We start from the raw sequence: 12,005 nt of genomic DNA on the forward strand, positions 1-12,005 counted from the left end.
TCTTCTTAGATTCTGTGGGACTAACTTTTCCCTCAGTGGCTGTTGCTAGGAAACTATGCTTGGTTATGTCAGTTCCTCCAGCAGATCCGTAGAGCCATGAAAACTGAGCTGTTTCACCAAACGTTCTAATAAGAACTGACTGCACCGGTTGGGTCGCACTAGCACTTTATCATAGGATGCCGCTGTATTTATTTAGTTTCATTGTATTTATTGTATTTGATATCTTGTATTCGCTGGTTTTAAATTGTATGTTTTTTAAAACTGTTTGTAAGCCGCCCTGAGCTGCCTCGGAGGGAGGGCGGGGTAGAAATTTAATAAATAAAATAAATTAAAAGGCAAAGGCAGGAGGCGTTTTCCAGGCCTTTATGGCGAACTCATTGGGGCCAGTCCTGACTAGGGTTGTCAGCTCCAGGTTGGGAAGTTCCTGAATATTCTGTGGTGGAGTCTAAGGAAGCCAGAGGCTGGGGACGGGAGAAGCCTCAGCTGAACAGAATGCCATAGAACCCATCCTCCAAAGAAGTTGTTTCCTCCGGGGGGGGGGAGATCTGTTGTCTGGAGTTCAGTTGTGATACCCGGTGATCTTCAGGCTCTACCTGGAAGTTGGCTACCCTCGGCGTAGCAGTTGGCACTTCAGAGCAGGGTCTGACAGACCCAGGTTCTTGCTGTTGAATTTGAGTGGGTGATTTCAGACCAGTCAGACATTCAGCCTAACCTATCTCACAGGGTTGTTGTGCAGATCAAAAGGGGGAGAGGAAAATGATGTAAGCTGCTTTGGTCTCCACTGCGGAGAACAACTGTACTTTTCCTCCTGGGGAACTATTGCTGCCAATCTCCAGGTGAGGGCTGGAGATGCTATTTCCAAACATGTCATTTCTAATGCTTTCAGTGCTCAAAGCGCTTCATGTACATTACTTTTACACAACAGTCCTTTCAGGTAGACCAATTTAATTATGCACGTATGGTAGATGGGGGAGGGGTCTGAGACAGGCTTCCCAAGACCATCTGGAGAATTCATTAAGATGGGTAGCCGTGTGTTAATCTGTCTGTAGCAGTAGAAAAGAGCAAGAGTCCAATAGCACCTTAAAGACTAACAAAATATGTGGCAGGGTAGGAGCTTTCCAGAGTCACTGCTCACTTCTTCAGATAAGCTAGAATGGAAATTCATGCTACACTATAAAGGAGACATGGCCATTTGAACCAACTTGTTCTCCCTTTCTTTTTCTAAATTAATAACGTTTTTATTGCACCAACCTGCACCTGAGAATCTATCATTTTAGAGACTGTGCACAGAAAGCATAGAATAATTATCATATGGCAGTGTGTGTAGAATAGGCAGGAGATCCAAAGATTGTCTGGCAGCCAAAAGTTTTAGCTCTTTTTAACGTTAAGCACCACTAGGTGGCGAGCCAGAATGGTTTTTATAAGGCAAGAGACTTTTCAGAGGTGATTCGCCATTGCCTGCCTCTGCATCACGTCCCTGGTATTCCTGGGAGGTCGCCCTTCCAAATACGAGCCAGGGCCGACTCTGCTTAGCTTCCGAGATCTGACAAGCCCGAGTGGAAAAGCGACAGCATCACGCGGCCAGCTTGCACTTCCGGTATTAAAGTGATACCCGTCGGGACGTGAAGGGGAAGCTGAGTGGCATAACTCTGTCGCCGGCATCTCTATGATCCCACCCCCTGCTACGGAACGCCAGAGCGGACAATTTTGTTCCGTTTCAGACTGGAAGGGCCTGTGAAGAACTGTGCGAGCTTGGCCGGTTTGTTCAAATCCCCCTCCAGTCTCACATCACGTCAGCCCTTTCCTCACCCGCGCTCCTGCTCTCCAACGGACACTCCAGAGGCGCTTAAGCCCCTCTCTTTTTCTTTTCTTTTTTTAAACTCACGATAGAAACGCCACGGCCTAGAGTAGTACCGCACGCCCCGTCTATGGAGGCGGCGCTCCAATTTCCGAGGGGGACAGCGGAAGTCCATTCTCCGCGCTTCCGGTTCCCCCTTTCCGTCGATGCCGCTCCGTCGGCCGCGTCCCCCGCTTTTCCTGTCCACGTCGCCCTTCGACCCCGGAAGTGGGCGGGGCCGAGCGGGCGATGTTGCTGCTGGACTAAAAATGGCGGCGTGTGGCGGCGACGGCCGCGGTTCCTGCTTTCTCCCGTCCTCGCGCTGGGCGCTGCTCCTCTCGGCGGTTCTTCTGTGGGGCGGCGCCGCGCGGGCCCGCGTCCACCACCTCGTCCTCAAGGTAGGCCGCGGGACAGGGCCTGGGTCTCGGCGGGGAAGGAGCGACCTGCCCTCCCGGCTGGGGGAAGCGGTGGAGGGGGGGGGCTTTCCTTCGTGTCCCCCCCCCCTCCCCGGCCCTCCCCCCCTCCTCCAGGCGAGGCTGCAGATGAGTGGCGGCGGAGTCCCTGCCTGAAGGATCTCCGGGAGCCGCACCTGTTGTGAAAGAGGCCTCGTCATCTTCTGTGGCCCCGGGCCCTGGATAGTTGCTGCCGGTCGTAGGAAGCAACGCTAGCCGTAGCCGTATTCTCGTTCCCGTTCAGTCTCTAGTTAAGGAATTCCTGGAGAAAATCTCTGGTGGCGCTAAAGAACTCCAGGCTGGGTGGGCCGGTGGTCTGACTCTGCACAGAGCAGCTTCGTCGGTGCCCTCTGCACACAAGTGGGAGGGGGTTTTGCTGAGTAAAAGGCCGTTCCGTTGCCCTGACATGGATGGCTCAGGCTAGGCCAGCCTCATCAGATCTTGAACGCTACGCAGGGCTGACTCTAGTTAGTATTTGGATGGGAGACCTGCACGGAATCCCAGGATCGCTATGCAGAGGAAGGCAATGGCAAACCAGCTCTGTCTTGAAAGCCCTATGGCAGGGGTGTCCAACAATCGGCCCGGGGGCCGGATCAGGCCCACAGTGGAACTGGCTGTCTTTTGCTTCTTCTTCATCGTAGGTTTGCATCTTACAGATACACACCTGAATAGCATACTCAAGATTGCAACAGCACAGACATAATTCAGAGCAAGAGGTGTCTGTTATCAGACACTGTTAAACTTAAACAAAGTATAGTAATAGTGCTGATGTTTTAATTTTATTTTAAGTTTAAAAAACCCTTTGTGTTCTTTATAAAGTTTATATCTCTGCTACCTGGCATTACTTTTTATGACACACATGGCCCGGCCCAACAAGGTCACATTTATGTCAGATCCAGCCCTCATAACAAATAAGTTTGACACCCTTCTCTACAGGGTCACCAAAAGGCAACTGCGGCTTGATGGTGCTTTGCACGCAGTGTTCAGGTGGGCCTGTGACTCAGTGTTTATGAACTAGGTTTGCAGGTAGATGTGTTTAGGGTTGCCTCTTGTTTAGAGTTGCTTCTTGGCATTCTAAGTAAAACAGATTTCAGATGACGGCAAATAAGTTTCTTGGTCTAAGAGCCTGGAGGGCCACTGCTGGTTAAAGTAATACAGTGCCAAGCTAGATGGATCAGAAGTCTGGTTGCATGGATCACTGAAATGGGATATAGCTGAGTGAAGAGAGCACCTTTGCAGTTCTCTGGATTTTTGCTTCACATCTTCGGATAGAAAGATGATAGGTAGCTGGTGTTAGGAAACCTCTTCCTGAGAACAAGGGAAGCCGCTGCTGATATGAGTAGACAACAAGGTAAAAGGTAGCTTCAGTAGTTCAGCCTGTTTGTAGAATGTGTGCATCAGGACACCTGCTTTCTGGTCAAATCTGCTCTCTGACATCTTCCCTTAGAATGTTGGGTAGTTTTTGTTGGAGTTGGGAGTTGGCAGTCAGACAATAAAGACAAATAGCATGATCAGAATTTTACTGGATTAGATGAGTGCTCTATGTAATTCAGTTATCTGTTTCCCACAATGGCTTGCCTGATATACTTTTAAGCTTAAAAACAGAGATGTGGCAACCAAAGTCTCCTGTGATCCATGAGCATGACTGTGATCCAGTCGCTTTGCTTTTCTGCTTCTATCCAGAGGGGCTGTTGTGCATGCAGAAGATTCCATATCCAACTCTGGCTCCTCTAGTTAAAAGGGCCTCAGAACTATGGGAAACGTTTACCCAGGACCCTGGAGAGTTACTACTAGGTGGCAGAAACATATGTCTGATTCAGTGGAAGGCAGCTGTAACTTAATGCCAGAGGTTATGCTGCGCATTCAGAAGGCCCTGGGTTTAATTCCTGCCATCTTTGGTTAAAGTAGAGCAACTGTTGGGAAAGGACTCTCTCTCTTTCACTCTGAGACCTTTGAGAGCCTGCTGGCCACACAAGATACACAGCATTGTGCTTGATTGACCAAGGTCTGACTCAGGGTAAGGCAGTTACGTGTGTTCGTTTTTTCACCTTATGTATTAGCCTCTCTGAGATTTGCTCTGTACATGCAAGTGGATGATGTGGTGGAATGAACATCTGATTAAATGTATTTGAATACTTCCACTGCTCTTGCCTACAACAAATTCCAAAAATATGTAATAATAAGCATTGTCACAACTTCAAAGTCAGTTGTATATGTTTTGTAATGGTTGCAACAAACCTCTTGTTATCTGTGGCAGGAGCAAAAATAGAAGGGTACCCCAGGGTCACCTTGGAACTTGATGGCAGAAGTGAGATTTGAACATAAAACTTAGAATCATACAGTTGGAAGGGGCCATCTAGTCCAACCCCCTGCTCAGTGCAGGATCAGCCTAAAGCACCCCTGACAAGTATTCATCCAGCCGCTGTTTAAAGACGGCCAGTGAGGGGGAGCTCACCATCTCCCTAGGCAGCTGATTCCACTGCTAAACAATTCTCCCTGTAAAAAAGTTTTTCCTAATATCCTTCCCGTTCTTAATTGAAACCCATTCTTGCGAGTCCTCTCCTCTGCTGCCAACAGGAACAGCTCCCTGCCCTCTTCTAAGTGACAGCCTTTAAAAGAGAGCGATCATGTGCCTTTAAAAGAGAGCGATCATGTGTCTCTCCCCCCCCACCTCCTCTTTTCCAGAGTGAACATTCCCAAGTTGCTCAGCCTTTCCTCGCGGGGCTTGGTCTCAGTCTTTCATTCTTTGTGTTGCTCCAGCTGTGTGTTTGCAGTCATGCAGCCTGTTTGAAGAATGGGTTAGACCCAGCCCACTATGCTTGTTTGAAGTGTGGCTTCCCCCCCTTGCATCCTGAAGCGCTGTAGTGCCCTGCTGCATCTCGTTCTGCTGTTATGTGCAGATCAGACCTCACTTCCATCTTTTGCCTCCTGTGACCAGTTCAGCGAAGCCTGGGAGATGAGTGAAGAAGAGGCTTCTGCTTGGTGGGTTGGTAAAGGGGCTGGCGGTATAGTAGATCTCTTTATAAAGCATTCTTGTATGCTTAATCCGCTGCACATAGAAAACTAGGCACAACAGAGTTTGCCTCACCTTTTGCATAGAGTGTGGTCATCCACAAGCACGGTATCTTTGGGGGGAGATTCTGAATTGAGTTTTCTTACATGAATTGTATTTCCCCAATCTTCAGCTTGTTTTGGTAGGAGTGGTTTATTTTCAGCTGTAAGTCATGGGCATCCCACGTATTTTTCTATGGGGAGTCCAGTCAGTCTCCCACCCAGGCACTGAGCAGACCTGCTTGGTTTCAGCAGGGGGGATGGCATCCTCTGCCTTCAGACCAAGTCCGGGGGTCCAACTTCCCACTTCATGTGTTACATTATTAGGTGTACTTGCTGAAGTCATTCTAAGCATGCTCAAAAGTGTAAAACGTGAATATGACCAGTGCATGTTTATAAGTGTGTATTTAGTAGAGAATCTCAATAGGGAGCCAGGATTGGCTGCAGATCTGTTCAGTGTGAAGTTGATTGCAAACCTGTGTTCCCCTTTATTTACTCTGGCAGAAAGGTCCTGAGGTATACACAGGTATACACAGGATGTATAGCCCCTAGCAAGGAGTGCATTTGTTGATGATCCTTAAACTAGGTGATTCAGTTCCCCGTGATGTCATCCTGGCATACTATTTTTCCTTCCTCCTGGAGGAGAGGAAAGAGTCTGTACCTTTTCTGTTTGATTTTACTTGGGACGTCTGTTCCTCTGCTGCCCTGCTGCTGTCCTCTTTCCACTGAAGATAGATTCAGGTGGGCAGCCATGTTGGTCTGAAGCAGCAGAACAAAGTTCGATTCCAGGGGCACCTTTAAGACCAACCAAGTTTTATTCTGGATATAAGCTTTCATGTGCAAGCACACGTCTTCAAGTACATTGACATGAAAGTTGCCAGTCCATACGTATAGGTAGAGGGTGAGCAGCAAATTAGCATACAGCATAATAAAGGTGTTTAGCAGATGCAGGGACCAAACTGGAATAAGAAGCTTAGTTTAAATGGGCACCATTTGTTTGGGTTAATTCCGGAAAGAAATATGGTGAAGGAAATAAATCTATCAAAGTCAAGAAGGGTTCATCTGCCCAGCAATCTCTGATTTTGATATATTTATTTATTCCACTGTGTTTCCCCTCAGAATTAAACCCAAACAAATGGAGACCGTATAAACTAAGCTTGCTATTCCAGTTTGGTCCTTGCATCTGTTAAACACCTTTATTATGCTGTGTGCTAATTTGCTCCTCACCCTCTACCTGTATGTATGGACTGGCAACTTCCATTTCAATGTATTTGAAGACATGTACATGAACATGAAAGCTTCTACCCTGAATAAAGTTTTGTTGGTCTTAAAGGTGCCACTGGACTTGAACTTGGTTCTCTTTCCACTGCTTGGTTTGCATTGCTCGATGGTTGCGGCCGCAGACTGTAGTTCCTGGACTGCTTTTAGCTCATATCTTAATTGTTTTATTATTATAATTCCAAAGGGGTAGCTGTGTTTGGTTATTGTAGTAAAATAACATATTGGACGTACTAAAATAAATGTTAGTCTTCAAGGTGCCACTAGACTTTTGTTTTATTGTTGTGAGCACCTAGAGAATCATTATGGATGGAAAGCAGTAGATAAATATAGTGTGTAAATAAGATACTTGCCAGTCTCGCACCTGTCATGTAGAAAGTAGTACGTTCTGTTTTGGGGCAGCAAAAGGGATACACAGATGGGGAGTGCAGAACTTTCCTATTTTAAGCACCTGGAATGTCAGTGGTGTGATGCAAATGTATCTCTTTCATGCAGGTCCACTCACCAGGGAACTGTGGTTGGCTGCACCTCCATTGAGTATGCCCTGGGCTAGGTACCCAGGTTAGCCTCTAGGAACTGTGTGGAAAGGTCCAGAGGTGTGCACAGGTGCTCTCCCCTTAGTTTCCTAAAAACTGAGAGCCCTAGAGACGAATCCATCATTTTTCTCTTTCCTCTTCCTGACACTGAGGGGTAGTCTTTAAAATTATTCAGAGAAACAACTGCAAACAGAAGAACTGTGTTACGTGTTTATGGACCTGAGGCATGCTGAAGGTGGGGCTTTCCCTGTTAAACAGCATCTGTTATATACCATGCTGTTCAGTTGCCTTTTTCCTTAAAATTCCAGGCATGGTGCATTTCGAATATCTCTCATCAGCTGTCTAGAAACAAAGGACTGTTGGGGGGGCAGGTAAAGTTGCAAACAAGTCCACATGCTAATAGCCTGCATACTTCCTCCAGCCTTCCTGTTGATGCATACAGATGTTTGTCACCTGAGGCTGAAATTGGGGGCAGGACTTCTGTCCTCTTGGGAGATCATTTCACTTCACTTATTTCAGGCAAGTGGCTGTTCCCTAGGCCAGACCATAATTAGGAAGAGTGTCTGTCTTTAAGTATCAAAGCACGTTGTAATAAGGTGTCGACATCTAAGACTAGCTTCAAAAACTTAATTCTCTTTGTTCCCCTTTAAAAAGTGAAGGGCTCAGGGGAAGGCCCAGGCAACAAGAGGGAAGGGTTGTTCCTTTGAAATGATAAATGTTTGCCTCATGGCACCTTAACATTTTATTCCAGCATAAGCTTTTCTGGACCACAGCTAAGTCCTTCAGATGCAGTGAAGGAGTGTCTCTGTCTGTATGTCATGCAGCCACCTGTTGGCTCTGCCACCACTTAGGGTGGCCCGTCTGGCATCCATCATGGCTCTGGGGCATGGGCTCCCTGAAGAGGTGAGCGCGGGGGTGGGGTGGGGGTCTTCTTTGGAAATCTGCAGGAGGCACCGCAAGGCCTGCCTGTTTGCCAGAGCTTTTGAGAGGATCTAAATGGCAGGTATCCTTGAAAGGTGGGGGAGAGTTGGGGCTTGCAATTTTATTTTTGGCTTCAACTGAGACTGTTTTTAACTATTGTTGTTAAACTATTGTTTAACTATTGAACCACAAGGAAAGGCAGGATATAAATGTTTTAATAAATACACACATGAGTGGATCGTCATTATGAAGTTAACTTGGTGGTGGTGGAAAGTGCCGTCGAGTAGCAGGCGACTTACAGCAACCCCATAGGGTTCGTGGGGCAAGAGATGGTGCTTTGCCATTGCCAACCTCTGCGTAGTGGCCCTGGACTTCGTTGGTGGCCTTCTATCCAAATACTAATCAGGGCTGACTTAGCTTCCAAGATCTGATGAGACTGGGCAGACCTGGCCCATCCTGGTCAGGGCCGAAATTGACTTACTTAGGATGTTATTTATTTTTCATGCCTCATGTATAAAAGTGTGTGCCTAGTGAGGCTCCATTCATTGCAACTTAAAAGAAGCGGTTTAATTTCCGTGAAAGCTTATGCCAGACTGAAACTTCATTAGTGTTTCGCTCACTGCAAAACGTCTGTCCTTGCAGCAGCAGGCCCAGCATGGTTGCCCTTGTGGAACTGTTATCTCTGAAAAGAGCCACCACCCATTGCATCCTCAAGGCACAAGGTGGTTTGGCACGAGAGAGACTTCTTGAGGACAAAGCCCAGGCTGTGTCCTTCAAGCAAGGAGCATCCTGTGTGAATAAGCCTGGGGTTTCCTTTAGGGAATAGTGGCCACCTTGCATGTGCTTTCAGAATGTTTCCCTGGTGCATGGTGAACAGCTGATTCTTTCCTGAGTCAGTTTGGTGTGGTGGTTAAGAGGGGCACACGCTAATCTGGAGAACCGGGTTTGAGTCCCCACTCCTCCTCCACATGCAGCCAGCTGGGTGACCTTGGGTCAGTCGGTGTTCTCTCAAGAGCAGTTTCTGTCAGAGCTCTCTCAGCCCCACCTACCTCACAGGGTGTCTGTTGTGGGGAGGGGAAGGGGAAGGAGTTTGTAAGCCGCTCTGAGACTCCGAGTGAAGGGCGGGGTATAACTCCAACTCTCCTCCTCCTCCTGTTTAGCTGTTAGATGCCCCATACTGGCTGTTCCCTAGGGAAAGGATCAATATCTTCCTGGGCTTGGAAGCAGAAAGCTGAGACTCTCCAGAGCCGCGGCAAGACAAGAGGCCCATCAGCATTTTCCGTGGCCCAGAGCATTGGGGTTTGGGGTGGGGATCAGGGCAAAGCCAACACAGATGCTGGTTGCCTAGCAAGAACCCCAGATGTGTGGATTCCTCACATTTGGCATGTGTTTCTGCCTGCTGCCTCTGTCTTCCTTGGTCATCTTTCTGCCTTCCGTATCCTGCATTTAGGTCTTTGATAGTCCTCTAAATTCAGATTATCTGTGGTCACACCGTGAGCTTCTCCCTTGCCCTTGGCGGTTTCATTGTAGCTTAACTCCGGTTATGTGCAGCATCTTCTAAGCGCTCAATTAAGATCAGGAAATGGAAATGAAAAAGTCCGTTTGTTCCTAGCTCAGCCGAGCAACGACCTTCTTGCCAGACCGTTTCCTCTGGCCTGTGGGCTATTAAGTAACGTTTGAGCTTCTCCAGGCACAAAGCTGGTGCCCAAAATAAACTTCCTGTTAATTTTTCTCAACTTGCTTGGCCCCCACTCTCCTAACCCTGCCAAAAAAAGAGGAGAAGTTGTCACTCTTGGGTATTTAGAAACTACACTTCATTTGGAAGAAGAGGAATTGGGGGCCTAATGCGAAGGTGTGTTTAGTGTCAGGTGCCTTGAGTGATTTGTGGGTGGGTCGTTCCTCTGCTGTGTTTGGGTCCTTGTCCTGCAACTTTTCTCAGCAGTGGTGCTGGAGGTGACCTGGGCGGGGTGGGAGCAGGTCCTTTGTGACCCTGCCCACAAGCTGGGGAAGAGAGGACTCATATGTGTGTGTGGGGGGGGGGGTTCCTGCTGCAGGACTTGGGGCTCCCCCAGTGGCCTGGCAGCAGGGGCTGGGATGGGGCTGCAACAGCTTCCACGTTGGCAACATAATGTAGGGGGAAGGCCCGTGAACGTGAGGGCTGAATGTCTTCTTTGTTTTTAGAGTTCTGTTGTTTGAGCAGGCAGAGGCTTAACCTGACCTTTACTGGGAAAGCTCTCAATGGGATGCTGGTGGCCAATAGCAAGCGGAGCTCCTGGTAATGCCACAGGGGCCGCTTGGCTTGGCCAGAGTCATGGTGGCTATGATGGGCACAGCCTCACCTCTCGCCTCCTCCCATGTCACTCCCAGCCGGATCAGGGCTGCTGAAGTGACAGGTGACAGGTAAGCTTGCCCTGCCCTTGTTGCCGTGGCCTGTCTCTGAGCCAATCAGCACTGCTTGCGCCACTCCAGGGCGGTTCTCACTTCCTAGCCCTTCCCCTGCCCGGAGGTGAACGAGAGGCAGCTAAGTTTGATCCCGAGTCTTCTGCATTCTCCCCACCCTATCGAGGGCCTGGGAATCAGGATCACAGGGAGGGGCCCTCCTGACTGTCCCACCAATCAAAGAGGCTTGCACTTCAGGGCCCGTTCCCTGTCAGGTCTGCAGGGCCTTATCAGGGTCACCATCTGTTGTGAACTCTGCATTCATATGTCACAACAGACCCGTCTTGGTCGGTGACGGGTACAGCCACCGCTTATTCTTGTGCACTCCCCACTTTATGTCTGGGATTGATAGAAGTTTCCCATAACTCTTGTGATGTCCAAATGTAGGCACCTTAGGAAAACCAGAGCATGTTTCTTCTCCCCAAACTAGGATTCTTGGTTGTGGTTTCAAATCTTGATTTGTGGAGGAAATGCACTCCAGTTTTTACAGGTTTTTGCATCCAGACGTCACAGCAAATTGGGTTTTGATTGCACCTTCCCAAAGGAGGACGCATTCAGTCGTGCTGGAGGGGGGGGGGAGGTTGTAAATGCAAGCACAAGAACAAGCTGTGTTTGTGTCTGTCACAAGCTGAGATTCTTACGTGATGTCTGAATGTGGCTGCTTTGTAACAGCTTGCAGAACTTGGATTTGTATCTGTTTTTGGAATTGCTTTGCTGGTGCTGCTTTACAGTTGTCTTGGTTTTCAGCAAATAATTCTGACTAGCTTATTTATATTTTAAATAAAAGCATCACTTGCTGTGCTTAGATGAATTCCATGGGTGTCTTGGGCTATATGAGCCCATCTCTGCTTACTTGAGATTAACCGGGACATGCCCTCGCCTGGATGGCCCAGGCTAGCCCACTTCCATCAGATCTTGGAAGCTAAGCAGGGTCAGTTTTGGCTAGTGCTTGGTTAGAGAACCACCAAGGAAGTTCAGGATAACTACAGCAGACGCAAGGAATGCCTAACCACCTCCGAACGTCTCTTGCCTTTGAAAACTTGGTGACAATTTACATAGGGGCTGTGGCTCAGCGGAAGAGCATCTGCTTGGCCTGCAGAAGGTCCCAGGTTCAATCCCTGGCATCTCCAGTTAAAAAGGACCTGGCAGTAGGTGATGTGAAAGACCTCAGTCCGAGACCCTGGAGAGCTGTAAAGAGGGGCCGTGGCTCAGTGGTAGAGCCTCTGCTTGGCATGCAGAAGGTCCCTGGCATCTCCAGTTAAAAAGGACCTGGCAGTAGGTGATGTGAAAGACCTCAGTCCGAGACCCTGGAGAGCTGTAAAGAGGGGCCGTGGCTCAGTGGTAGAGCCTCTGCTTGGCATGCAGAAGGTCCCTGGCATCTCCAGTTAAAAAGGACCTGGCAGTAGGTGATGTGAAAGACCTCAGTCCGAGACCCTGGAGAGCTGCTGCCAGTCTGAGTAGACAATACTGACCTTGATGGGTCTGATTCAG

At 48.5% G+C, this 12,005-nt stretch overlaps 1 protein-coding gene across 1 annotated transcript in view; it reads left to right on the forward strand.

The window, feature by feature from the left end:
- Positions 1-2,085: 2,085 nt before the first annotated feature.
- The window catches only part of GPR107 (G protein-coupled receptor 107), a 66,157-nt gene continuing 56,237 nt past the window's right edge, over positions 2,086-12,005 (forward strand). The window contains exon 1 of the mRNA XM_015411539.1: positions 2,086-2,235. Coding sequence (XP_015267025.1) covers positions 2,107-2,235 — 129 coding nt within the window. The 5' untranslated portion in view covers positions 2,086-2,106. The remainder of the gene's footprint in view (positions 2,236-12,005) is intronic.

This window comes from Gekko japonicus, unplaced genomic scaffold (assembly GCF_001447785.1).
Source record: "Gekko japonicus isolate JY-2015 unplaced genomic scaffold, Gekko_japonicus_V1.1 scaffold463, whole genome shotgun sequence".
Lineage (NCBI taxonomy): Eukaryota > Metazoa > Chordata > Lepidosauria > Squamata > Gekkonidae > Gekko > Gekko japonicus.